Source organism: Myxocyprinus asiaticus, chromosome 6 (assembly GCF_019703515.2).
Source record: "Myxocyprinus asiaticus isolate MX2 ecotype Aquarium Trade chromosome 6, UBuf_Myxa_2, whole genome shotgun sequence".
NCBI classification, from domain to species: domain Eukaryota; kingdom Metazoa; phylum Chordata; class Actinopteri; order Cypriniformes; family Catostomidae; genus Myxocyprinus; species Myxocyprinus asiaticus.
In genome coordinates, this window is record NC_059349.1 from 14,875,411 (window position 1) to 14,900,204 (window position 24,794).

The following is a 24,794-nucleotide window of genomic DNA, read 5'->3' on the forward strand; positions in this document are numbered from 1 at the left end:
CAGAGCTGAGAAATTCTTCTAAAAATCTTAATTTGTGTTCTGCAGCAGATAGAAATACACATCTGGGATGGCATGGGGTGAGTAAATGATGAGATAACAGAAATAAGTTTTGGGTCAACTGTCCCTTTAAATTAGATGACTAATTAAAGGATTATTCCAGGTTACATAGGAATAATTAAATAGTGGTATCGAGTTCAAAAATAATTTTGACTTGTCACTTATTTAATTATAAGAAAAGCAAAAATCTGGTTTACAGTGAGGCGCTTACAATGGAAGTGTCTGGGGCCAATTCAGTTCAAAATACTGACTGTTTCAAAACAGAAATACTGACTGTTTCCATCCAATGTACTGTGCAATATTATAAAAAACTTTATGAAAGTTACTACCAACTATATTAATTTGGACATTCATTCATCATATCTTAACTGGCATAAATACTCGCTTATGTTAAACCATTAAAATCAAATTCATAGTCACAAACTACGACAGGTTTATGTTGATTATTGCTAGCTTTTGACAAATTACCTATTAGATGTGCTTATGATAGCATACTTTGTCAAATTGGCTTTCCTGGCTAGCTAGTTACCTTTCCTAGTTGGCTACCCTGCGTGCCCTAAACAGTAATACTGACATTAATAACCCTAAACGAGCTTAGGTCATTTCCCTGATAGCACATAAATTACCTAGACGTTTTGTTTTTTTCTTTGTTTGCTCATCTGCAATATGTCTATAAAACATATGTCAATAAGTATGTATTGGATGTCAGTAAGACATTCATCAGATGTATTTGAGATGTTTGTGGTTTAGAATGTTTGTAAATCTGATCTTTTTAAGATGTTTAGCAGATGTTACTTAGAATGTGATGCTTTCCAGATGAAAAGATCTATAAAAGACATCTCAGAGATGTACGTGTGCTGTTTGGGTTTACTCTAGAAAAATACAAACTTTTGTACAATAATTTCTACAGTTTTTAGAAAAACCCCGAAGATTCTTATCTCACTGCTTTGCTGAGAGATCATACCTCTTTGTGAGCACACTTTCCAACTGGTAACACTTAATATAATAGGGTTGTATAATGTAACATGGTATAACTTTCATTAATTACAGTTAACAAACATTGCATTAGGCTATATAATGCTTAACAAATTATGTTAATGTATTCTAAATTCTAAAAGTTAGAAATGAACAATGAAATGTTGATTCTGATATTTTCATATTTGAATGTACATGAACTGATCTGTATTGTAGCCTATAATTGACTTAAACTTATAGCCTAGAAGAACATTCTAGGCCCTGTAATATTATCACATTTTTGCTACAGAAAAGAAAACTTCTATGGGTTCTTGTGTAATAAAGTAGACCAGGCACAAAAATAACTGCAGTCTTTGTAATGTGCTCTCACAGCACCAAAGATAATTAAGAGGCTGAATAATCAAATATGCAATTTTTAGAGCTTACTGTGCCATAGAAAAAAATTACAACAAACAATCTTTACTGTATCCACAATGTGAATCAAATGTATATTTTTAGGATGCTAATGTTGCCTATTACAGTAATAAATGATTTTTACTGCAATGCTGTCATAATATTCATGCATGCATGCATCTTTAACCTATTTATTTTATTCTTTCACAGTCGTTTTACTCAAATGAATGTACATATGTTACATATAGGCTGGGACACTTCACCTCAACACAGTTTGTCTTCACTCTCTCATTAGTGTCCTATAGTGCAGCATGACTCTGCTGTTACAGACACTATGACAGACATGAGATGCACTGTAAAGCTTCTCTTTGGAGCATTACTGATAAAGACATGGCTCGGCTTTATCAATACACTCATTGACATAGAACCTGTTCTGCACGAGTCATCTCTTCTCAAGCCCAAAGTAGTCATTGCTATTTTGGCCCGGAACGGTGAACACAGTCTTCCCTATTTTCTAGGATGTATTGAGAGACTGGACTATCCTAAGGACCGCATCTCCATCTGGTAACTGCATTTTGTGTAATGTTATGTCATGTTTTCAACAAGTGCTCATTTTTGTCTAAACATAAATTGTGAACTTTATTTCCATGTCAAAAAAAAAATATATATATATATTATTTTGAAAGGAAGACATCTCAGCTGAAGATGGTGTATCATTAACACTACTCACAGTAGACTTGATTGTTAATTCTAACATTGTGTAATGCTAACGGATAATTAGAACTGTACATTTCAAATAGTTTGAAATGCCATTAACCTTTTGATTCAGACATTGTCATAGGCCTATATTTGTATTTAATGCATGTTAACTGATTTTTGAAGCATTACATGATGTTTGTTATTAATGTTTTATTAACGAAAGTTATTAAAAAGTGTAATCATATCCAAAATAAGATATATAAATGTTTCAGTGGTTTGTGGAGTATTTGACCACGTTTTGAAGTGAGCACTGGGCTTTTAATTACACCTAAGTCTGAAATATCCTGTAAAGCTTGAAAAGTAAATAAAGACAGGAATCACAGTGATGTGAAGGAATGTTCAGATGGGTAAAAGGAGAAAGGGAAGGAGAAAGCGTAGAAGTTGTCACTCCTTATTATACAAATACATACCTATACACACACATAAAGTATACATATACACTACTGGTCAAAAGGTTTGAAACACTCATTATTAATTATAATTTTTTTTCTTCACATTTTAGAATAATAGTAAAGTCATCACAACTATGGAATAACATAAATGGAACTATGGGAATTATGTTGTGACTAAACAAAATCCAAAATACATCAAAACTGTTTAGCATCTTCAAAGTAGTCACCCTTTGCCTACAATTTTCAGAAATGTACTCTTGATATTTTCTCAACCAACTTCTTGAGGTATCACCCTGGGATGCTTTTTAAACAGTATTGAAGGAGGTCCCATCTATTTTGGGCACTTATTGGCTGCTTTTCTTTATTATTTGGTCCAAGTCATCAATTTCAAAAAAGTTTTTTTATTTTTTTATTAAATTGTAGTTTTATAATGAAATAAATTAATATGTTGGCACAAATATATTTTTGTCTACAAAACTAATTTCAAACATTTAAGCATACGCCTCCAGATCAAAAGATTTTTATGATCACGAGAAACATTTCAGTCAAGTGTTTTAAAAGTTTTGACCAGAAGTGTATGTGTATATATATATATATATATATATATATATATATATATATATATATATATATATATATATATATACACATATTAGGACTCTGTATTTTTTATTAGTAAGTCAACAAAAATAAGTAAATAATCAGGAGCAAAGTCAGCTAGTTTTGCTCGTTTTGAATTTATCACTTACCATCTTTTGTTTTTAACTTAAAATAATGTTATATTTGACCTCTGTTCCATAAACTAGCATTATGTAATTAATTAATGAGCCTGTTATGATTACAAGATGAATTTGAGTTCCATTTAACTCACATGCTGTTGAACTAAAGGCCTGATTTGCTAAACAGTTTTAGGCATATACTGGGGGTAAAAATATGTTCAATCAATCATTCAGTCCAACCAATGACCATTTTATGAAAAAACTGAAACATGTGCTAATATGGATAATATGGATTTTGTTTGTCAGGGCTGCTACTGACCACAATATTGACAACACCACAGCAATGCTGCATGAATGGCTCTCTAGAGTGGAGAATTTGTATCACTCGGTACAACTGCAGAACATGGAGCAAGAGATGAGGTGTCTAAGTTCATTGTAGTACATTACAAAACAGCACAACTTCATAACCATTCTCACAAAACTCAGTCCTATGTCATAATAACTTGATCAGTGAAAACTTTGAATGATTTTAATATTACGAAAGTTATATTGTCTCCTACTATTAGTATAAGCTGAATTTCCATCCATAAATATATTTGTTTGTCTCTTTTTATAGATTCTATAAGGATGAACTGGGCCCCAAGCACTGGCCTGAGTCTCGGTTCACCCATGTGATGAAGCTGAGACAGGCTGCACTCACATCAGCCAGGGCACAGTGGGCAGACTACATCCTGGTGAGACTACCTCTCTATGACTCTATTCTACTGATTCTAGGTCAGATTCTAGGATACGGCTGACTTATTAGTGTATTATCATATCCAATCCTTAGATTCAACAGCATAACTACTACTACTTTAATAGTCCAACAAGTGCTATAAGCTATGCTAAAGCTAAATTAGTTTTGCCATTTGATGTTTTGGTGCATCCATGGGCAGGGAAATGTTATATTTCATTTGTGTTGAATGATACAGTACTTTCTTAAAAGTTTGTTCGTTCTTCTCCAGTTCGCAGACAGTGATAACTTGCTGACAAACACTCAAGTGCTGAATCAGCTGATTGCTGAGAATCTGACGCTGGTTGCTCCAATGCTGGAGTCAAAAACACTCTATTCAAACTTCTGGTGTGGCATGACCCCACAGGTACAGAACACACAGTAAATATTCTTGTGTTGTTGTTCTGCCTGTCCCTGCAGTTTTGTTCTAATTCTATTAAAGCTGAAGTGTGTAACCAATTCCTGAAAACACCCCTTGTCTTTCTTGGTTGTACAAACAGATAAACCTACAAATGGCTTACTTTCAGTTGATGCTTTAATAGGCATACTTGATAAATAATAATGAATTGATAAGTTAAATAATTTAAAATCATGTGCAAAAGTAACTTTTTGTCTGTATATTATATATATTTTTTACTATCCTCTTAAGAATTGTGGAGTGATTTTTTTTCACATACTTCTGATCTCAAAATTGTTAATCTTGTTCTCTTTCCTTTCTGCAGGGGTATTATAAGAGAACACCACAATACGTACCCATTCGAAACTGGAAGCGAAATGGTTGCCACCCGGTTCCCATGATTCATTCTACTGTGCTGATAGACCTACGTCGCAGTGCAAGTGCAGCTCTGGCCTTTTACCCTGTCCACCATTACTATCTCTGGGCTTTGGATGATATCATGGTCTTTGCCTTCTCTGCAAGACAAGCAGGTAACAATTTCATTGTATTACAATTTTATCTAACTTACCTAACTAATTTTTGCTGCATTCATTGATACAATTTATGGATGAGTTGCACTAAATTATGTTTAGATTTATTAATTTTAAGCAAAGTCTTTCTAGCAAGTCAGTCCACTGGCTGCCATCTTTGGAACACTCTCAGGCAGCTATTTTTCTATGTAAACAAGCGGCATACAAGAGCAGCTCCTATCTACTTGAATGGGGAAAGACTGAAATCTCCAAAACAGTTGGTCAAGATTACGATCAAAGACCATATTTCAAATCAGCAGTAGAATCTGACAACACTGGAACCATAAATTGTGCTTCTTTACCTCAAATTTTGCTAAAACATTTTTTTTCCCCAGCTTGTATAGCTAATGGGAATGCACGTTCTCAAGTTGATCGACAGGCGATGTCTGTATCTAAAAGGTGATTGGCTCTTTCACCTGTAAGGTGGGACTTCCTTTCTACATCCATTGACTGTTGGGCATTCCAATTTCTCCCATTCATTTAAATAGAAGACATCCGTCTCTGCTGAATAATCTCTGCTTTAAGTCATGTAGCTTATTCATTTGAAGGTGTTTGCAGACTTTGACAATTGCTGCTGATATATATGTTACATGATGGCCACTATTGTTTGTGATTGCGCAAAGTGCAGCGGTACGCGCTATGACCGTGCGCAAAGTCTCATCCAATTTTCGTAGGAGCGCTAATTCTAAGTGCAATTTTCGTGCCAGCGCAAAGCGCAAATGGGTTTGGGTGGGAGTGTTTGCACTACTGTGGGTGTTGGCGCGCAAACTGTGGGTGTATAGTATGTAAATGAATTGTCGCAAAGAGCAATTTGCTGTTTTCCTAAGAATCTTTGCGTTAAGACATTTCAATACCACATCTTAATCACCATGATGTCCAAATTCAGTTCCTGCATTTGCAGTTTGGAGATTTCACCAGCAGGTGTAAATAAAGTTCATGTCAAAATTCTGAAAGGACAGAACATCAAAAAATGTCCTTGATGATCGCTGTTAAAGCCATTTGTTGACACACACACAAAAAATAAAATTTGTGTTACATTTTCTAGAGGTCATGTTCTATTTTTTCAATTATTATTATTATTATTGTTACTGCAAAAGGGGCCAGTGGAAGAAGTTGGAAAGAGTAAAATGTATGGATTTGGTATGATTTTTTTGACCACTTCATTATTTTGATTATATTTTCATTTCGTTTGAAGTGTAATTTGAATTTAGAAAATTTTTTGGTTTAATTTGTTTTTCATGTTTCAATAAATGAATACAATTTTTCAAAATCATTGTTGAACGGTAAAAGTGAAGTCCGTGCCGATACAATCTCTGTTCATACTAGCCATGGTTTGTGTGTCAGTAGATGAAAATTATTAATAATACTTAAATTCTCTGTAATTTAACGGAGCTTACACCCAAATCCTGAACCACATTTACCATGCGTATAAAAGGAACATGTCCCATTTAACAAGGACGCACAAAATAATGTAAATCCATATTTTTATTCTTCCAATTCATTGCATACAATCAATTTACACAACCAACTTCTTATGAATGTACTGTCTTTGTTTACATCACTGGTGCTTGACAGGGAATGGACTGTATAATAGGACGGAGACAGTGCCGGAGATGAACCTTGATTGACCCAATTAGCGCCTTGCACACATGATTTCGCCAAACCCACTTGCACCTTGACTTAGAGCACGCTTACACGAAAATACCAAAACTTCATGGCCATGCCCACTGACTTTGCGCTTATGAGTTAAGGCATTGTGCTGCGCTTAGCACTTGCGCTTAAAATAGGGCTCGATGTGTTCAATGGCATACAACTGCCTCAGCAGTAATTTATATGTTATATTATTCTGTTTGCAGGTGTGCAGATGTTCATATGTAACAAAGAGCATTATGGGTACCTGCCGCTGCCTTTGAATTCGAAGCAAAGTCTTGAGGAAGAGATGGAGAGCTTCAGCCACACTGTCACAGAAGCATTAAGTGTGTATCTCTAAATCTGTGTAATCTCATTTAGCAGTGTAACGAACTGACGAGAGTCTTTTCAGGCAAAACTCTGTGGCAAACAGAATTTTTTTTTGATCTGTACAACTGAGAATTAAAGGTGCACTCAGTAACTTTTGTCTTTGCATCATCTTGGACTTACACTGACACCTAGTAACTTGGATGCAGCATCACTTTATATCCCTAGTTTTCAGTTTCAGATGCCATTGTAGAAATGTAGTATTCACAGTCAGCCATGATTACTTTAATCAATGAGTGAAAGTGTCAAATAACAGCACGGTTACTGAGACTAAGTAAGTAGTATTCAGCTGGTCATGTGATTCTACTGGCAGCCCTCATGTGCGGACCCTCTCCATGTAGAATAAAACAGCTTTTATAAGGTTACTGATATGAATGAAGTCTTCATTTAATGTGAGTGCTCATGATTTCCTACATACGTATATTGCAAAATCACAATTCATGTCTTCAAGAGTTAAACCTTTTAATTAGGAAAGAAATTACTGAGTGCACATTTAATCTTCCTAGTTATGTGAATAAGTGATACATTTGAATACCTTTACAGAGCAAAAGATGATTTTGTAGGTTTAAGAACAAGTTAACGAGTTAGTTGACTGTTCAGCCCTTACATACCTCTCTACCAAGCTCACACAAACACTATACTGTATGCATTTCCATACAGTTTTCACAGGAAAGAGAGAATTTTCACTCCACTGTGATATATCTCTTACACACTCTCTCTGGTTTAAGACTTGGTTTTCTAATATTGCTGTCTCTGTAACGACACCAATGTGGGAGTTTATTTAAAGGAAACTCAGGAGTAACAGATAAGTTGTGTATACAGGGAATCACAGGATAGGAATAAAGTCTTTGACAATAGACATAGGTCAAACACAGGGCAATGGTAGTAGGCACAGATCCATAACAGGAAACACAAAACACGGCACTTGCGGAAAACAGAGAACTTAAGCTTCAAGCTGGCATAAAGGTGAGTTACTTCTTTCAACAGGGAGGTTGGTATAAATTACAAGGCTTGAGGTTCACACAATGTAAACAAAGTCACATATCCAGCTTAGACACAGTGGGGTGAAGAGTAACCAGGAAGTAACACTTGGGCAAGGAGTCATTCATAAATGTCAATATGTAGAATCACTCAGACTTCATGTTAGTCATTAATCTTGTAAGAGCAAGCAGTTCATCAACACAAGAATGGGGCGAATACTAATAAAGCCGGCATGCCATACTCAGTATATACAAAGTCACTTATCTTGAGAAACAGAACAGGGCATCGAAGCACAGGTAGGCAAATTGCAGAGATGTTGAAAGTCACATTGTCAGAGCCGAGGGAGAGTCCATGATGCCTACAATAAGGCTAGACGCTGACTGAGGGTGAGAGTGCGGCTTAAGTGCGTGTCCAAACGAGGTGAAAATGAGCTGCAGGTGTGTGTGATTAAAACGCAGGTGAGTGAGAGCAAGTGACTGACGGTGAGGGAGAGCCCGGTGCCGTCATGACAGTACCCCCTCCTCCACGGGCCGCTCCTGCAGACCAACGATCCAGATGTCGGGGTCAACCTCTTCCCCGAGACGCTGGGCGGTTAGGGTGTAGGGTGTGGAATCTGGTGAGAAGAGCGGGATCAAGGATATCATCTCTAGCAACCCACGACCTTTCCTCGGGGCTGTAACCTTCCCAATCGACCAGGTATTCGAGGCGCCTATCACGACGTCGGGAGTCAAGGATGTCATTGACCAAATAGGCCTGTCCATCATCCAGGAGAAGCGGCAGTGGAGGACCATCAGCAGCACCGGACTCTGTGGGGGAATCAGACAAAGATGGTTGGTGAGGCTTTAAGAGTGAAACAGGGAAACTGGGGTGAATACGATAAGTGTTGGGGAGTTTGAGCAGGTAGGTGACAGGATGGATTTGTTTGACTATAGGGAATGGGCCAATAAACCGGGGACTTAGCTTCTTGCAGGGTAGACGTAGCCGGATATCCCTGGTTGAGAGCCAGACCTTCTACCCAGGTTGGTACTGAGGTGGTGTTGATCTCCTGACATCGGCCTGGCTCTTCTGGCGCCGTACTGCCCTGCTCAGGTAGACGTGAGCCGCATTCCATACCCTCTCACTCTCCTTGAACCAGTGGTCCACAGTTGGAAACTCCGATGGATCTCCTGTCCAGGGAAACAGGGGTGGCTGAAAGCTGAGCACGCACTGAAATGGTGTAAGACCAGTAGCTGCCTGCCGCAGGGAGTTCTGTGCGTACTTGGCCCGGGGTAGAAACCGGCTCCAGCTGTGCTGATTGGCGTGACAGTATATTCTCAGGAAGCAACCAATATCCTGGATCTTCCTCTCCACCTGCCCGTTAGTCTGTGGATGGTAACCAGAAGACAGACTCACAGTCACACTTAGGAGATTGAAGAAACTGCACCACACCTGTGAGATGAATTGCGGACCCCTGTCCGACACTATATCCTCGGATATTCCCAATGGCAGTGGGTAGTTGTTTAAGGGGGATCAAACGGCAAGCCTTGGAGAATCTATCCACCGCAACTAAAACACAAGTGTTACCTTCGGACTCAGGTAGGTCGGTGATGAAGTCAACTCCCAAGTGTGACCATGGACATTGTTGAACGGGCAGCGTGAGTTGTTTGCCAGCTGGTAAGTGGCGAGGAGATTTGGCGATAGCACACTCAGGACATCCTTGGACGAAATGGCATACATCCTGAGATATGCATGGCCACCAATATCTGGACCGGAGGAGCGAGAGGGTTTGTTGGCTACCAGGGTGACCAGTGCCCAGAGAGGAGTGAACTGATTCAAGAAGGGTTGCTCGAAGTGTGATAGGAATGTAGAGTTTAACCTTGGGACACTCAGGTGGAGCAGGATCAGTGGCATAGGCTTGGGCGATCCGGTCATCCAAAGCCCATTGTATAGGGCACATGAAAATCTCAGATGGCAGGATAGTCTCCGTTTCCATGGGGTTGGTTTCGGGAGAATGTCTGTGAGACAATGCATCTGCCTTGGTGTTCTTGGATCTGGGGCAGTAGGAGATTGTGAACTGGAAGTGGATGTAGAACAAGGCCCATCGGCCTCACGTGGGTTCAGACTGCATGCCTTCTGGAGGTATTCCAGGTTCCTGTGGTCGGTGATTACTAAGAAGGGGTGACGGGAACCCTCGAGCCAGTGGCGCCACTTGTCCAAGGCCAACTTTATGGTGAGTAGTTCTGTATTCCCAGTATCGTAGTTCTGCTCTGCTTGAGATAACTTCCGGGAATAGAAAGCACATGGGTGCAATTTTGCTGGGTTCCCTTGCCGCTGAGATAGTACCACGCCCACTCCCGTGGAGGAAGCGTCGACCTCAACCACATAGGGGAGTTCAGGATCTGGGTGAACTAGTACAAGGGCAGTGGTGAACTTTTTTCAATTTGAGGAAGGCGTGAGAGGCTTCTGGGGTCCAGGATAGGTTCTTGGGTCCCTTATTGAGTAAGGAGGTCAGAGGAGCGGCAATGGAGCTGTAATCACGGATGAATCTTCGATAGAAGTTTGCGAATCCCAGGAAGCGTTGAAGATCCTTGATAGTTTTAGGAGTTGGCCACGATTTTACAGCCTCCACCTTTCCCTGATCCATCTAAATTCCTTGCGGGCTGATGTTGTAACCCAGGAATTGGACATGGCACAGATGGAAAGAGCACTTTTCGGCCTTGAGGAACAACTGGAACTTGCGCAGACACTCTAGCACCAGGGCCATGTGCTGACGATGGTCGGTCAGGTTCCAGGAGTAAATCAAGATGTCATCTATATAGACAAGGACAAAACGGTGGAGGTACTCCCGGAACACCTTGTTCATAAAGCCCTGGAATATGGAGGGGGCGTTGACCAGGCCATGCGGCATAACTCTGTACTCATAGTGTCCCGTTGGTGTCACAAAGGCCGTCTTCCACTCAATCCCCTCCCGTATACGAACAAGGTTGTAAGCGCTGCAGAGGTCAAGCTTAGTGAACACAGTTGCTCCTCTCAGCAGTTCCAGGGTAGCAGGGACGAGGGGAAGGGGATACAGGTACTTGACTGTGATGTTGTTTAAGCCCTGGTAGTCAATTTACGGTCTCAGACCTCCATCCTTCTTTTGAATGAAGAAGATGCTTGAGGCAGCAGGGGAAGTGGAGGGACGAATGTAACCTTGGGCTAAAGCTCCCTCAATGTAGCCTTCCATTGCCTTCTGCTCTGGGAGTGACAAGGGGTATATTCTTCCTCTGGGCAGTGGTGCACCCGGTAGGAGTTCGATGGCACAGTCCCATAGTCGATGTGGAGGAAGATGGGAAGCTTTCTTGGGGCAGAACACATCAAGAAATGGCTGATAACAATCAGGAATATCCCGGGGACTGTCGCTGGCGGGGCCCTCGATGGTCGTTGAGAAGAAATTCACAGGCTTGACAATGGAAGAGATTTCCTCCCCTCTCCTGTGAAGATGGAGTACTGGGCGTATACATGTTTTAAAACATTTCTGTCCTCATTGTATGATTTCACCGGACTTCCAGGACAGGACCGGGGAATGATCACACAACCAAGGAAGGCCCAGAATGATATCCATGGTTGAGCCCTCCAGAACCATAAACTCAATGTCCTCCATATGCATAAAACCCACCTGTAATGTTACCGGGGGGGGGGTATGGTAACGGATGTACCCCTTGCCCAGTGGGTGACCACTCACAGGATGTATGGGGAGGTCAGTGTCAAAGGGGACCTTTGAGAGTCAGAGCTTGCGGCAGAGGTCGTCTACGATGAAGTTCCCCGTGGCCCCGGAGTCAAGAAGCGCGGTGACTGTTAAGGACAGGTAGGCAGAGGACACATTTACTCTTGTGCATAATGGAACATTGCTTGAATAAACAGCAGTAATAGAACTCACCGCGGAGTGTGAGGGTTTCACAGGACATGTGGCTATGAAGTGTCCCTGATTGCCAAAATATAAACAATTTATTGTTGAACCTCCGGTTTCTCTCCACTGGAGCGAGGCGAGAGTGGTTAAGTTGCATGGGCTCAGGGTTGGGTTCTGGAGGGCGATTACCAGACAGGTGGTGACCGGGAGGGGATTGTAGGACAGAGCGTTCTGTTAGGTAGGACTGCATGCGATGTGCCACTCGTATGGACAGCTGGATGAATCACTCTAAGCCGATGGCGTCATTGTTGGCAGTAAGTTGCAGTCTCAGTCGAGGATCCAGTCCTTGGCAGTACGTGGTCATCAGGGCAGGTTCGTTCCAACCACTAGCCGCCACCAACGTGTGAAATTGCAGCGCATAGTCTGCGATCGGTCGTTTACCCTGGCGAATACCATGAAGCTGCCCGGCCATGGAGGAATCACCTGAGGGGGGACAAAACAGTTCCTTAAAATGATTTAGGAAATTTTATAATGTCACAGTTACCGAGCCTCCTTGATCCCAGATGGTTTTTGCCCACAGAAGAGCTCTCCTGGTCAAGAGGGAAATAACGTAGGCGACCTTTGAACGATTAGTGGGGAAACGCTGGGACTGCATCTCCAAAACGAGCTGGCACTGCAGGATAAAACCACTACAATCCCCCGTGGACCCGGAGTATGGGGCAGGGTTAACCATGGGACTGGCCTGAGGTGAAAGTGAAGCGGGCTCTGGTGCAGAACGTGTGTTTGGCAATGTAGGTTCTGGGGTGTGGAGGAGAGCTGCTCTGAGCCGTCGTACCAGCTCCGTTAACGGGTCATCTTCTCCGCTGGTGGTAATTTCCGCTGGGTTCATATTTATTCAGTCTAGCCTTTCTGTAACGACACCAATGCGGGAGTTGTGATGAACCCAAATGCAGGAGTTTATTTAAAGGAAACTCAGGAGTAACAGATAAGTTGTGTATTCAGGGAATCACAGGATAGGAATAAAGTCTTTGACAATAGACTTAGGTCAAACACAGGGCAATGGTAGTAGGCTTGGATCCATAACAGGAAACACAAAACACGGCACTTGCCGAAAACAGAGAACTTAAGCTTCAAGCTGGCATAAAGGTGAGTTACTTCTTTCAACAGGGAGGTTGGTATAAATTACAAGGCTTGAGGTTCACACAATGTAAACAAAGTCACATATCCAGCATAGACACAGCGGGGTGAAGACTAACCAGGAAGTAACACTCGGGCAAGGAGTCATTCATAAATGTTAATATGTATGAATCACTCAGGCTTCATGTTAGTTGTTAATCTTGTAAGAGCAAGCAGTTCATCAACACAAGAATGGGGCGAATACTAGTAAAGCCGGCATGCTATACACTCGGTATATACAAAGTGTCTTATCTTGAGAAACAGAACAGGGCATCGAAGCACAGGTAGGTGAATTGCAGACATGTTGAAAGTCACATTGTCAGAGCCAAGGGAGAGTCCATGATGCCTACAATAAGGCTAGACGCTGACTTAGGGTGAGAGTGCGGCGCAGGTGAGTGAGAGCGAGTGACTGACGGTGAGAGAGAGCCCGGTGCCATCATGACAGTCTCCTTTCATAGGATTAGGTGGAACATAATGAGTTTGTTGTAAAATCTGAATGTTTCCTCCTCTTGAGACAATGAGATATTTGAGAGACTGCATGGGATATTTAACCAATTCTAATCTTATAATTTCAGTGATACTGTATCTGTAGATACATTTGCATGCACTGATACCTTTAATTAGTATAACCAGTATGATCAGATTTGGTAAATATTCACTTGCAGTTATAAAACAAATAACCAATTAATGTTTATCTTCCTCAGTTGACTTCAAAATGGAGACTTCACGTTATCTGCATGTTCCTTCCAAACCCAAAGACACCATGGCTTTTAATCAGGTACAGATGCTGATAACTAAAATACTTATGGAATATTGGGAAAAAGTTGCACGTTATATAAGTGGTGCTTGCTAAGGTATGCATCGTCATTTCTGCTCCTCATACTTAAGGTAAGGGGCCAGAATATCATAGAGACTTGGGAGAGGGCTCTTTTCTTGGGCCAGTAAGCAACCACCCCGAGCACCAAAGCAACCACATTACAAATTTGTAATGTGCAATGCTCACTATAGGAATTTGTGAATTACTATCCTATATTAATTCAGTATGGAACTATGGCCTTCTCCACCATCTTTCAGGTTTATCTGATTAATCTGAAGCGTCGGGCAGATCGCAGAGATCGTATGCTGCACTCATTTGAAGTGCTGGGAATAGATGTCACCCTCACCGATGCAGTGGATGGCAAGTATGATATTACAAACCACTGAAGGCTCCTAAATTGATTTTCAATCATAATGTGTGTTTGTCACAGTAAAATATGACTCCTTCTGTTTCTCCTCTCTTCTAGAGCGTTGAATTCCTCTCAGCTGAGGGCTTTAGGAATTGAGATGCTGCCTGGTTACAAAGATCCTTACTCTAAACGTGTACTTACCAAGGGTGAAATTGGTTGCTTCCTCAGTCATTACAACATCTGGAAAAAGGTAAACAGCAAAGCTGATGCTCTACACACCATTAACAAGAAGTAATAAACTTTAGTATGATATGATGTGCAATAATATGTTTATAAATGTCATATTTAAAACTGTTTAAATGAATTGAAAATTATTTCACTGAAGTGTTTCTGCTTTTCTACATACAAACTAAAAGGGTCTGTTTATCTGTGTAACTGTTGTATTTCGCCCTCAGGTGGTGGAGCTTCGGCAACAGCAGGTACTTGTAATGGAGGATGATGTGAGGTTTGAGCCCAACTTCAAGAGCCGCCTCAACACCATCATGGAGGATATAAAACAATCAGGTCTTGAATGGAACTTAATGTGAGTCTTGGTTTTATAATGATAACTTCTCAAGGTCTCAGCCTTTATTCTTTATTTGGATCACCATGAATTCAACATTTAGCTCATAGGGATAGTTCACCCAAAAATGAAAATTCTCTCATTATTTACTCACCCTCATGCTATCCCAGATGTGTAAGACTTTCCTTATTCTGCTGAACACAAACAAAGATTTTTAGAAGAATATCTCAGCTCTTTAGGTCCATACAATGCAAGTGAATGGTGACCAAAACTTTGAAGCTCCAAAAAACAAATAAAGGCAGCATAAAAGAAATCCATACAACTCCAGTGGCTTAATCCATATCGTGTGAAGTGATTCGATGTGCGATGGATGGCTGTTAACTTTCTCCAGCTCAACAAATCAAAATCTGAAGTGGTAGTGTTTGGCCCTCCTGATTCAGCTAAACAATTAATTAATCAACTTGGACCTTTATCTACTAACTTAAACACTCATGAGAGAAATAAATTAAAATTTGATTAGCAAATTAATTCAGTGGTAAAAGGTAGCTTTTTTCAACTCAGGGCCATTGCTAAAATGAAACATCTTCTTTCATTCAGAGATCTGGAGATTGTTATTCATGCATTTATTTCATCTAGACTGGACTATTGTAATTCTTTACATTTGGGAATATCAAATACTTCACTATCACGTTTACAGTTAGTGCAAAATGCAGTGGCTAGACTCCTGACTGGCACCAGGAAGTACACAGGTATCTCTCCAGTTTTAGCCTTTTTGCATTGGCTTCCAGCCAAATTCAGAGTTCAATTCAAGGTAATTTTAACGGTTTTTAAGGGTTTACATGGACTTGCACCAGATTATATTTTAGACCTCTTACATCAACATCAAACTGCTAGACTTTTAAGATCTTCACAGAGCCTGCTTTTAAGTGTCCCTAAATCCCGTTTGAAAACCAAAGGGGATCTTCAACTGAGGCTTAAAAGACTCAATGCTATCACATGATCTAATATGTATCCGCAGACTATTCCAATGGCGAGGGGCTGCAACAGAGAAGTTGAGTCTGAAGTTGAGCATTGAGTCTTTTAAGTCTCGGTTGACTCTATTGCTTATAATTGCTGACTGTATTTTAAATTTTGTTAGTGTAAAGCACTTTGGTCAACATGTGTTGTTTTTAAATGTGCTATACAAATAAATGTGATTGATTGATTGATTGATCCAATTGGTTTTGGGTGAGAACAGACCAAAATTTAACTGTTCATCTTTCCATTACAGTCTAGGTACAATCATGATTTCAAGCTCGATCACTTCCTAGTTCTTGACGCATGCGCAGAACGCTAGATGGTGCTAGGACTTTTAATCAAGTTTGAAATCATCACCAAGGAGACTGCTGATGTCAAGATTTATAGTAATATTTTGGTCTGTTCTCACCTAAAACCAATTGGATCACTTCAGAAGACATGGATTTAAACACTGGAGTCTTATAGATTACTTTTATGCTGCCTTTATGTACTTTTTGAAGCTTCATAGTTTAGGTCACCACTTACTTGCATTGTATGGACCTACAGAGCTGAGATATTCTTCTAAAAGTTTGTGTTCTGCAGAAGAAAGAGAGTCATACACAACTGGGATGGCATGAGGGTGAGTAAATGATGAGACAATTTTCATTTTGGGTGAACTATCCCTTTAAGAATTGGCACACTTCAATTCATGATTTGGGCTGTGTTCCACTTCACTTTGAACATGTACTCTAACTCCCCTAAGCACTGGAAGCAGCCTTGGAATTTGATAGAATTGGCCACACCCCATAGGATCACATATTCTTTTATATACTTACTGAGACACTAACCTCCACGCAACAGTCTCTGCACAACAGTCAATTTGGTTCATGTGAGTCTTCAAAGCCAATCATATAATGGCCATGATGTCAATGAATCGCGTTCTGAGTGTTACGACAGTAAATCCCGTATGTGGATACCATACAAATTAACAGGGAGAGCCGTAAACTGACACCTACCTGTTACAAAATTGCCTGAGTTCTCTTATTCAGCTTATTCAGCCCCGCCCTTTTCCGTGCTCCGTTCTTCCAAATTTTGTCATTTAACTTCCTGTTTGTATTGAAGCTACTAAGAAGAGTCGATCAAAATGGATTACGTGTGGGAGCACAGAAGTTATTTTACATAAAAATGCAAGTGAGGTGTTTTTTCTGTCACTCTAAATGTTAGTTTTTCGACACCCGCGGAGGTAAATTGTACATGGCAAATCACATTCAGACAGCTATGACACACTGCACTTTTTCATAATATGTGTAAATCTGCTTAATTTTTAGGTTACAACTTGAATAATTTGTGATAAAATGTGTAGGTGATATGAAATTTCCAACAGTGAAAGCTCGTATTATTACACATGCAAGTTAAAAAAAATTGTCTCCAATTTGGCATGCCCAATTCACTCTAAGTCCTCGTGGTGGTGTAGTGACTGCAAACAATAATATAGCAAAGATACTGAGAACACAGAGGTTTAAGTAGGGAGTGAATTAGAGGAGAACCAGGTGTTGCTAGCATGCTAATTAGTGGCGTGATCAGCGTTCCCCTGGGAACAATCAATGCTCTCATGGAAACTGATCATGCATGCATGCGAAACATGAGGGAGAGAAAATAACAAAACACACAGAATAAACCGACAAACTCACCGGAGCCGTGACATAAATTTCTTACTAATAAGAATGCAATTGCAGAGCTCTGTAATCGGAATTCTTACTAGAAAGAATGTAAGTACAGAGCTCTGTAATTCAGTTATAGATCTCTGCAATTACATTCTTACTAGTATAAACGTAATTTTAGAGCTCTGCAATACTAGTGATTCTTACAAAATGTATTATGAATATACAGTATATGATTATATATTATTATATATGATATTATATCATATGTTATTATACATTTATTAAAAAGATTACAATCATTTCAAATTCTGTTATAAAAATATTTTTGTCCAGTATTTCATACATTAGGCACAGCTTGTGAATGTAGAAAAAACAATGCCAGGGTAAATGAAAAAAATAATACGCAGAAAAACATTTTATTACATTTTCAAAAGAAGAAAAAATGTGCTATCCTCCTTTGTGATTCATTAAAAAATAACATTAAAATTACTTTTCTTTATACTGTTTTGCATGTACACCTCTGTACTCTTTGAAAACTTTCACACAATCTACACATTTGCATTCGAAACATTTTGATACAAATTATTTTGTATCATTTTCGAGACAAAATCCACAAGTGTCTGACTGGCAGGTTTCTAAAAACTATACTGTAGATGCTGCTGACTGCAGTGGGCCGTATGAGTATCTGACATGTGAAAAATGTCTTTGAACTTTTTTCAGTAGTATACAGAGGTAAATTAATATAGTTAACTCATATTAAATATTATCCTTCAATAGCAAAGCATATTTGTGTTTTCATCTCGATATTCTCTATAATCTTGACACTATGTGAATGCAATCAATATGTTTGCTAAATAAGCTTGTAAAAATATTTAATGCTAATATCTTACCATGTCACACATGGCCTTTATTTTGAAATGTAGCCTACCTCAGGTGGGATTTGGAAAGGGAAATTGGTGTACTTACCTCTGTTTTGCATCTAATGAATACAAGTTTTTACTAGTAAGAATGCAAATGTAGAGCTCTGTAATTGAAATTCTTACTAGAGAAAATTGAACGAGAGAGCTCTGTACTATCCATGGAGTCTGTCAGTTTCTTGATCTGTTCACGATCAATTTTCACTGAAGCAGCAACCACAGCCTCCCAAATGCTGTTCAAAGAGGTGTATTGTCTTCCCTCACTGTAAATCTCTCGTTTGAGAAGGGCCCACAAGTTCTCAATTGGATTTAAGTCAGGTGAGGAAGGGGGCCAAGTCATTATCTGGGCATCTTTGAGGCCCTTACTGGCTAGCCAAGCAGTGGAGTACTTGGATGCATGTGATGGAGCTTTGTCCTGCATAAAGATCTTGGCCTTCTTGAATGCTGAGGACTTCTTCCTGTATCACTGCTTGAAGAAAGTACTTTCCAGAAACTGGCAGTAGGTTTGAGAGTTGAGTTTGAGTCCATCTTCAATTCGAAAAGGTCCAACTACCTCATCCTTAATGATAGCAGCCCACACCAGTACCCCTCCTCCACCTTGCTGGCACCTGACTCAAAATGGTGCCCTGTGTCCATTAGTGATCCAGTCACGGGCCCATCCATCTGGTCCATCAAGAGTCTCTCTCATTTCATAAAACCTTTGAAAAATCTGTCTTCAGGCATTTCTTTGTCCAATCTTGACGCTTCAACTTGTGAATCTTGTGGTGGTCATGTTTCAGCCTTCTTGACCTTGGCCATGTCTCTGAGCACTTGACACCTTGTACTTCTGGACACTCCAGGTAGGTTGCAGTTCTGGAATATGGTGGCACTGGAGGGTAATGGGTTCCTTGTAGCTTCACATTTAATTCTTCTCAAGTCTTTTGCAGTTAATTTGCTCCTTTTCTTCTCCATGCGTTTTTTGCGTCTCAGTTGACTATTCGCAACTAAACGTTTGATTGTCCAGTGGTCATGCCTCAATAGTTTAGCTAGTTCAAGAGTGTTGCATCCGTCTGAAAGGTTTTTTAAATTTTTTTACTTTTCAGTGCCAGTTAAATCTCGTTTTTGGCCTTCATTGTTAATGAAGCTGCCTAATAATTCTGCACACCTTGATATAAGGTGTTAGTCACTTTCACCACACCCTCCCTTATTACACAAATATATATCACCTGAAAATGATTGAATCCAATAAGCATTCAAGTTTATATGGTTTGGAGTTGGAAAATGTGCATGGAAATGATAAGATCAGAATACTCACTTGCCTAATAATTGTGCACGCAGTATATATAAGATGTTTTATTGAGGTAACGAACTCATTGTACAGGTGTTCAGCTCTTGCAGCTCACGTAGTGGGAAAATCCCCAATATACTATGACTAGATTATTTGAATCAATTCTTTCTAGATTTGTCTTTCCTAAATACAAATAAATAAAAAACATTGTTTGTGCACTGTTAATATGTTGCAGTTAATTTTTTACACGTCATAATTTCGTCAACAGTATGTTAGAATTAAATGTTTTAGTTTTATTATCATCATGATGCTTCTTTTTTGTCTCGTCTTTGTTATTGTTGACAAAATGAACATTTTCGTCAATTTTGTGGACGAAATTAACACTGCACAAAATAATACAAAGACATGGACAACAAGTGTAGTCTGATTCCAAAACATGTGACTCTTACGAGCTAGTTCATTTAATGAATCAGTCCTCTGCTGCAAAAACTTAATTCTGTAAGAAACACTGTTTGCATGGGAACCCTGTGTCAATAAACGGCACTATAAAAACAACTGGTAAGATGTTGAGATCATCGCATAACATGCACACATAATTTTCCGTTACCCAAGACTTTGATCTGATGGCAGGATGGGCTTTGAATTTTAAATGCCTAAATATGCTATTTGTCCATGAGTGTATGAATAGTAACAGATGGTAATGGTTAAAGGTAACAGGAGAGTTAGTACCTTTATGAAGAAAGGCATGTAGCTGAGTTTGACACCCCGAGACTCCGCGAGCCCCTTCAGCTCTGAGCGCAACCGCACTAGCTGTGTCAGGTCCACCTCATCACAGTAACCGAAGTGTGGGATCTTCAGAGCAGCAGTCATGGTCTTCACCATGGCCTTCTGGAAACCTGGGCTCAAGCATTAACATAAAAACCTGGCTACGTTAGTAAGAAAGTGTGATCTTACAAAGCATCATAAATTGGCTTTTCTTTTTTTATATTAGAGCTTTGAAAGGCACATAGGCCTTATTGTAAGCTTAACATTCAATACGTACCTGGTGGAATACCACTAAGAGTTCCCATATATTGTAAGTACAAAGCTTGAAAGTTGCTCATATACAGGTGCATCTCAATAAATTAGAATGTCGTGGAAAAGTTCATTTATTTCAGTAATTCAACTCAAATTGTGAAACTCGTGTATTAAATAAATTCAATGCACACAGACTGAAGTAGTTTAAGTCTTTGGTTCTTTTAATTGTGATGATTTTGGCTCACATTTAACAAAAACCCACCAATTCACTATCTCAAAAAATTAGAATACATCATAAGACCAATAAAAAAAAACATTTTTAGTGAATTGTTGGCCTTCTGGAAAGTATGTTCATTTAATGTATATGTACTCAATACTTGGTAGGGGCTCCTTTTGCTTTAATTACTGCCTCAATTCGGCATGGCATGGAGGTGATCAGTTTGTGGCACTGCTGAGGTGGTATGGAAGCCCAGGTTTCTTTGACAGTGGCCTTCAGCTCATCTGCATTTTTTGGTCTCTTGTTTCTCATTTTCCTCTTGACAAGTTCAGGTCTGGTGAGTTTGCTGGCCAGTCAAGCACACCAACACCATGGTCATTTAACCAACTTTTGGTGCTTTTGGCAGTGTGGGCAGGTGCCAAATCCTGCTGGAAAATGAAATCAGCATCTTTAAAAAGCTGGTCAGCAGAAGGAAGCATGAAGTGCTCCAAAATTTCTTGGTAAACGGGTGCAGTGACTTTGGTTTTCAAAAAACACAATGGACCAACACCAGCAGATGACATTGCACCCCAAATCATCACAGACTGTGGAAACTTAACACTGGACTTCAAGCAACTTGGGCTATGAGCTTCTCCACCCTTCCTCCAGACTCTAGGACCTTGGTTTCCAAATGAAATACAAAACTTGCTCTCATCTGAAAAGAGGACTTTGGACCACTGGGCAACAGTCCAGTTCTTCTTCTCCTTAGCCCAGGTAAGACGCCTCTGACGTTGTCTGTGGTTCAGGAGTGGCTTAACAAGAGGAATACGACAACTGTAGCCAAATTCCTTGACATGTCTGTGTGTGGTTGATGCCTTGACCCCAGCCTCAGTCCATTCCTTGTGAAGTTCACCCAAATTCTTGAATCGATTTTGCTTGACAATCCTCATAAGGCTGCGGTTCTCTCGGTTGGTTGTGCATCTTTTTCTTCCACACTTTTTCCTTCCACTCAACTTTCTGTTAACATGCTTGGATACAGCACTCTGTGAACAGCCAGCTTCTTTGGCAATGAATGTTTGTGGCTTACCCTCCTTGTGAAGGGTGTCAATGATTGTCTTCTGGACAACTGTCAGATCAGCAGTCTTCCCCATGATTGTGTAGCCTAGTGAACCAAACTGAGAGACCATTTTGAAGACTCAGGAAGCCTTTGCAGGTGTTTTGAGTTGATTAGCTGATTGGCATGTCACCATATTCTAATTTTTTGAGTAGTGAATTGGTGGGTTTTTGTTAAATGTGAGCCAAAATCATCACAATTAAAAGAACCAAAGACTTAAACTACTTCAGTTTGTGTGCATTGAATTTATTTAATACACGAGTTTCACAATTTGAGTTGAATTACTGAAATAAATGAACTTTTCCACAACATTCTAATTTATTGAGATGCACCTGTATGTGCTGAAAATTGAATTTTTTTAAATTACACTTAAAGCAGTTCTATAAATGCAGTTAAATGAGTTGTGGGATTGATGCTTCCACATGGCCATAAAAAATATAAAAAATGTGCAAAGTAGTACAACAAAGATAAAGCTTCTACAACCAAAACCTTTAGTTGTTTACATTGTTTTTACTATTGAATCTCATTTTAAGAGGCAAACAAGAATTAACTCTGTTCTGTGCTCTTTGCTTTGTCTCTTCTTCTTTTTTCAGTTATGTGGGCCGTAAACGATTACAAATTAAGCATCCAGAGCATTTAGTGGAGGGAGTGAAGAATCTGGTGAGCCCAGATTACTCTTATTGGACACTGGGCTATGCCCTTTCACTGCAGGGTGCCAAGAAGCTTCTGGAAGCCCAGCCCCTCAGCAAGATGATGCCGGTGGATGAATTCCTTCCTGTTATGTTTAACAAGCACCCCAAGTAAGTGTTGGTAGATGTTTAGGCTATGCTAGTCCCAAACAATTAACCTCTATTTGTTTTAGCTTTACTTGTAATGCTAACAGAAAGGCTTTGAAATTGACATATACATTTATGCCATTTGAACTTTTAGCATGATTATAATGCTGAAATGAACTGCCAAAACTGGGGTTTGAATGAATCTAAAGTTTGCTTTTAAGTTATTGCCTTTTTTACAGTTACTTTTTACACCTTGTGGCTAGGTAGCTCCACAAAATTGCTCCCCATTATAAGTAGTAATTAGCTGCATCCAAATTTGCATACTGTCAGAGTATGTGCTGCGCTTGATGAAGAACATACTCCTTGGCCATTAAAAATAAAAAAGTATGTTCTTTAGGTACACAGACTAGACATATTTCCTGGGAATGTGTGCAGTGTCCTGTAACCCAAATATATGACATAGTAACAACCACAAAACTAATTTTATTAATAGTCTTAAACAAGTAAAATTCAACAACAAGAAACAGGTTTCTTGGAATATCTTGTACTTACAGTTAAAGAGAGATGCCCGATTTGCAGTTCTCCACCATTTTTATTTTATTTATTTACTTTTTTTCCCTTTTCTCCCAATTTGGAATGCCCAATTCCCACTACTTAGTAGGTCCTCATGGTGGCATGGTTACTTACCTCAATCTGGGTGATGGAGGACAAGTCTCAGTTGCCTCTGCTTCTGAAACCGTCAATCTGCACATCTTATCACGTGGCTTGCTGTGCATGACACCGCGGAGACTCACAGCACAGGAGGCTCATGCTACTCTCCGCGATCCACGCACAACTTACCATGTACCCCATTGACAGCGAGAACCCTTAATCGCAACCACGAGGAGGTTATCCCATGTGACTCTACCCTCCCTAGCAACCAGGCCAATTTGGTTGCTTAGGAGACATGGCTGGAGTCACTCAGCACACCCTGGATTCGAACTTGTGACTCCAGGGGTGGTAGTCAGCATCAATACTCGCTGAGCTACCCAGGCCCCTCTCCACCATTTTTTAAAGTTAATTAACGTTTTTGAATATGACATGTCCTCAGCTCCCATGGCATTATGAGATAGTAAAGAGTTCGGTGGATGTGCACTTCAGAATCTCGCTGGATGTAGTTAGTCATCAGGGTATTTCGCCAACTGTTTTATTAATACTGAGGATTCAGATATACGACTCATCTGACATATAGCTTTTTAGTATACTGTATAGTAGGAAAGCATGCATATTCGGATGCAGGCTTGTTTATTGAGACATTTTAGACTTGTCATACAGTGTTTAAAACTTTTTGTGGGCTGTCTAACTCCGGGATTCTCTCTGTCTGTAGGGAGGAGTATATGGATCACTTTAAACAGAGAAACTTGAGGGCTTTCTCTACAGAACCCCTGCTCCTCTTTCCCACACACTACACTGGGGAGCCGGGGTATTTTAGCGACACAGAGACCTCCACCATCTGGAATGATGAGACTGTGGCCACTAACTGGGACCATCATCATGTCCGTGGAGACCGCAGTCGTGGTGATAAGACCCCCACACCCATCTCTGAGAATAGTCCAAAAGATGAACTTTGATCAAGCTCTTCACAATTAATTTTTTTTTTTTTTTTTTAAGATTTACACATTTCAATTTCATAACAAATTTCCATCAAATTGAATTGAGCAATCTTTAACAAAATTAAATGTAAAAACCTTACAAATTTTACGTTTTATGAAACAAATATTAACAGGGTTCAATACAAGTTAAACTCAATCAACAGCATTTGTGGCATAATGTTGATTACCACAAAAAATAATTTAATTTATATATAAAAAAAAAAAAGCAACAATCAAGGTTACAGTGAGGCACTGAATGAGGCAAATCCATAAACATTCAAATATTCACTGTTTCAAAAGTATAACCACAAGACATAAACAATATGTGTGTTAACATGATTTTAGTGTGATAATATTACTTACTAAACATTTCTGTGTAAAGTTATATCCAATTTTACAACTTTGTTGCCATGG

The 24,794-nt window shown here is 39.6% G+C and overlaps 1 protein-coding gene across 1 annotated transcript; it reads left to right on the forward strand.

The window, feature by feature from the left end:
- Positions 1-1,759: 1,759 nt before the first annotated feature.
- Positions 1,760-24,359, forward strand: colgalt2a (collagen beta(1-O)galactosyltransferase 2a). The gene is made up of 12 exons (XM_051701554.1): positions 1,760-1,989; positions 3,602-3,715; positions 3,912-4,029; positions 4,300-4,434; positions 4,790-4,994; positions 6,890-7,009; positions 13,779-13,852; positions 14,149-14,255; positions 14,358-14,490; positions 14,696-14,823; positions 22,567-22,773; positions 24,116-24,359. The coding sequence occupies exons 1-12, from the start codon at positions 1,760-1,762 to the stop codon at positions 24,357-24,359; spliced, it is 1,815 nt and encodes a 604-aa protein (XP_051557514.1).
- The last annotated feature ends 435 nt before the right edge of the window (positions 24,360-24,794 follow it).